Below are 3381 nucleotides of genomic sequence, written 5' to 3'. Positions count from 1 at the left end.
TAGCTAACCACCGATTCTAAAACTTGCTCCGGTGGGTCTTCATTTAGAACCGAAAATCAGACCGATTTCAACCGGTTCCCAAAAAGTAAACCGGTTCCTAGATCGGTTTAAACAGGAACTGATTCCCTACCCTATTCTTCGAGTTGTGCAATCCGGATTACGGGTAAACCCGGTCCTATTGCACACCCCTAGCGGCGGCGGGCAGTGATTAGCGGAGGTCGGCGGCGGGCATGGTCAAAAAGAGAGTGAGAGCGCAATGAAAAGAGGGTGTGGCAAGAAGTACTTCTTGTGTTTTTTTTTTTTTTTTGGTCAGAGTACTTCTTGAGTTGAAAAGCAATTTTTTTAACTTCTTAAATTAGGGGAAAAAAACTTCAGAAGTGAAAATTTATTTCAAAAGTAGAAATTTCTTTCATAAATATAATTTTTTACCAAACAGAAATTTCTTAGTGCGCACGAGTTTTTCTTTTCTTTCTTTTGTTTTCTTCACTCTCACAGCCACAATTGTTCAATTAAAAGTTGGATATTTACCAATCAGGTCGGGTTCCATCAACGGCTCAAATTCGAGACATAATTTAATAAATCATGATATCAAATTGAAATAAAAAAAATTTATCTAAAAAGTCTTAAACCTATTGCACTTTTGCAATTTAGTCATAAACATTTTAATTTTGTCAATTGAATTAAAAAATTTCACGTTTTGTCAAATGAGTTCTTCCGACCAATTTTGACTTGAGATCGCCGACGTGGACGGCAACCGTCATAAGTGGCACTTGTCGGTGTCAGCTGCTGTGGATACTTTCTTAATATTATTTAAATTTGGATTTTTTTTCTTTTTACTTTCCTTTTATTTTGCTTTTCTTCAGTTTTCATTTTTTTTTCCTTTCCTATTTTTCCTCCGCCGGCATCAGGGAGGGCCGCCCTCGCTGGCCTTTAGCGAGGGTCGCCAAGGCCTGGGCTAGGGATTTCTTTATGTTCACGTTAAAGTTTCTGAGTTTCATCTGATGTCAATTTCTTTAGCTGGAAAAATAAGAGATATAAACATGGCCGAAGCGAAAGTGATGCCTGAGTTCCTGCCTTTTAATGTCCAATTAGAATTCAAAAGCGCTGCTATAAACAAAGTAGACACTGTATATCATGGAGAACTTGTAGAAAGGAAAATGTAAGTATTCAAAGTGCGCGCATACCGGTACAAGGAAACGATAAGTCTTGAAGAGGAAAGCAAAAAAGAAGAAGAAAATATCGTGTTTAAACTTTAAGGACCCGTTCAAATTGTGTTCATGTGTTGGAAACGTTTAGAGTGATTTGCATATAAAGATGGAGTTAGAACTTAGAAGAGGACATCTGCAAACAATGGCAAAGATAGCATTTATTTTGTTCGTTGTCAATGCGATCGGTTTGTCACTTGCAGCCAATATTATGGGCACGAACCAGTCCATCAGTTGCGGAGAAACATTGGTTTCTTCGGACCTAACCTTTGAGTTAGGATTCTTTACTCGTGGCAATTCGAGCATGAGCTACTTGGGCATATGGTACAAGTTCAGTCCTCAAACAGTCGTGTGGGTTGCTAATAGAGATAACCCGCTAGCCGATAGGAACGGTGTTATCAGATTTAGCAATGTGAGCAATCTAGTTGTTCTCAACCAGTCGAATGGTGTTGTTTGGTCTTCGAAGTTGTCCAGGGTCCTCCGCAATCTAGTTGCGCAGCTCTTGGATTCGGGAAGTCTTGTTCTTTGGGATAAATCCGGTTCGAGTGTTGATGAAGCCTATTCATGGCAAAGCTTTGATTACCCGACCGACATGCTTTTACCCAGTCTGAAGCTGGGGTTGAATTTGAAAACGGGCCTCGAATGGCATCTGACTGCGTGGAAAAGCATAAACGACCCTTCTCCTGGAGATTACATAAATGTGTTAAAACTATCGTCAGGGTCTACCTCAGTATGAAATAGTCCAGGAAGCTGTGCATAGCAAAATATTCCAAACCGGGCAGTGGAATGGAGTTCAATTTGTTGGCGGTCCAGCTATACACAGACTAGCTATTTGGCCCATTTTCGTGAACAGTGAAGATGAGGTCTCCTTCATGATTGAGGTTCGGGACAATCGACTCTTAGGGAAAATGGTGTTGAACTATTTGGGAGTGATGCAGCTTCTTGTGGTGAATCGATCGACAAGCGCTGCGTGGAATGTCATGCGGGAGTTCCCTAGTGATCCATCTGATACTTACGGCAGGTGCGGTGCTAATGCCATCTGCAGCCTTAGCTCCTCGTGCGAATGTGTGAAAGGGTTCATGCCTAATTTGCCAGACAAACGGGCATCACTTGATTTTTCCGGCGGATGCAAGAGGATAATACCCACGAATTGTTCAAAAGGAGACGGCTTCTTCGAAATTTAAAAAGTTAAACTGCCCGACCTGTTGGCGGTTACGTTGAACAAGAGTATGAGCCTCACGGAATGTGAGGACGAGTGCTTGAGGAATTGTTCATGCACGGCTTATGCTAATTCAGATGTTAGAGGAGGAGGCTCGGGCTGCCTCATGTGGTTTGGTCATGCATGTGTTGATACTTCATTAACAAACACGACCTATCCTTTGAAGATGTAATTCAAATACATAGTAAAATACATGTGAAAATGATGTTTGCTCAAGTGAAGATATGAAAGATTTGACGTTTAAAGAAAACCCCAATATATGATCATTTATAATTAAAAATTGACACATCAAATTCATATCGATAATCGAACATCATATCATTAGCCTCAAACCAAAGGGCGAGGACAATGGCCTTCAATTAAGAATGTTGAGCAACGACAACGATATAGACATAATGACAGACAAGAAGAGCAGGAGAAAGAGAGGTATTTTAAAGTATTTTTTTTAATATATTCTAAATTAAGGCTATGTTTGTTTCACAGAAAAATTTTCTATTAAAAAATACTTTTTTTATTTTTATTATATGGATTGTTTAGGAAAATGAGTCAACGACTTTTTTTTTTCATAATCAACAAAAAAACTAATGCCTAATTTTAAGAAAACAGTTTCCTTTTCTAAGAGTCATAAATCACTTTTCAAATTACAATGGTCAAATTTGAAAAGGGGATTTTGATGGCGGCCTCCAATATCCTCAGGTGACACCGACGCACAAAGTGATGGTTGGCGTTGTATCAGAAGCCTCATTCAATAGCGAATCTCACATGATAGTCGCTGAGATAGTCGCTTACCCTAGTTTGTGGCATTGCTGCGAGATGGTGGCCAACCTCACTACCATGCTCTCTCTCTCTCTCTCTCTCTCTCTCTCATATGTATGATTTTTCATGTCACGAATATGGCATCTACTATGAACAAATCACGAAATCGAACAACATGTATTTCAGTACTCATTATCAACA

The 3381-nt window shown here is 39.7% G+C and overlaps 1 protein-coding gene across 1 annotated transcript; it reads left to right on the top strand.

Moving 5' to 3' along the window:
* The first annotated feature begins 1314 nt into the window (after positions 1-1314).
* On the top strand, positions 1315-1941 carry LOC115755676 (S-locus-specific glycoprotein S13-like). Its single transcript, XM_048275186.1, has one exon. The coding sequence runs from the start codon at positions 1315-1317 to the stop codon at positions 1939-1941; it is 627 nt and encodes a 208-aa protein (XP_048131143.1).
* The last annotated feature ends 1440 nt before the right edge of the window (positions 1942-3381 follow it).

This window comes from Rhodamnia argentea, chromosome 2, assembly GCF_020921035.1.
Source record: "Rhodamnia argentea isolate NSW1041297 chromosome 2, ASM2092103v1, whole genome shotgun sequence".
In the NCBI taxonomy this organism is placed as follows: domain Eukaryota; kingdom Viridiplantae; phylum Streptophyta; class Magnoliopsida; order Myrtales; family Myrtaceae; genus Rhodamnia; species Rhodamnia argentea.
Note: the sequence above shows the minus strand (reverse complement) of the source record. Positions and strands in the feature narration are given on the sequence as shown.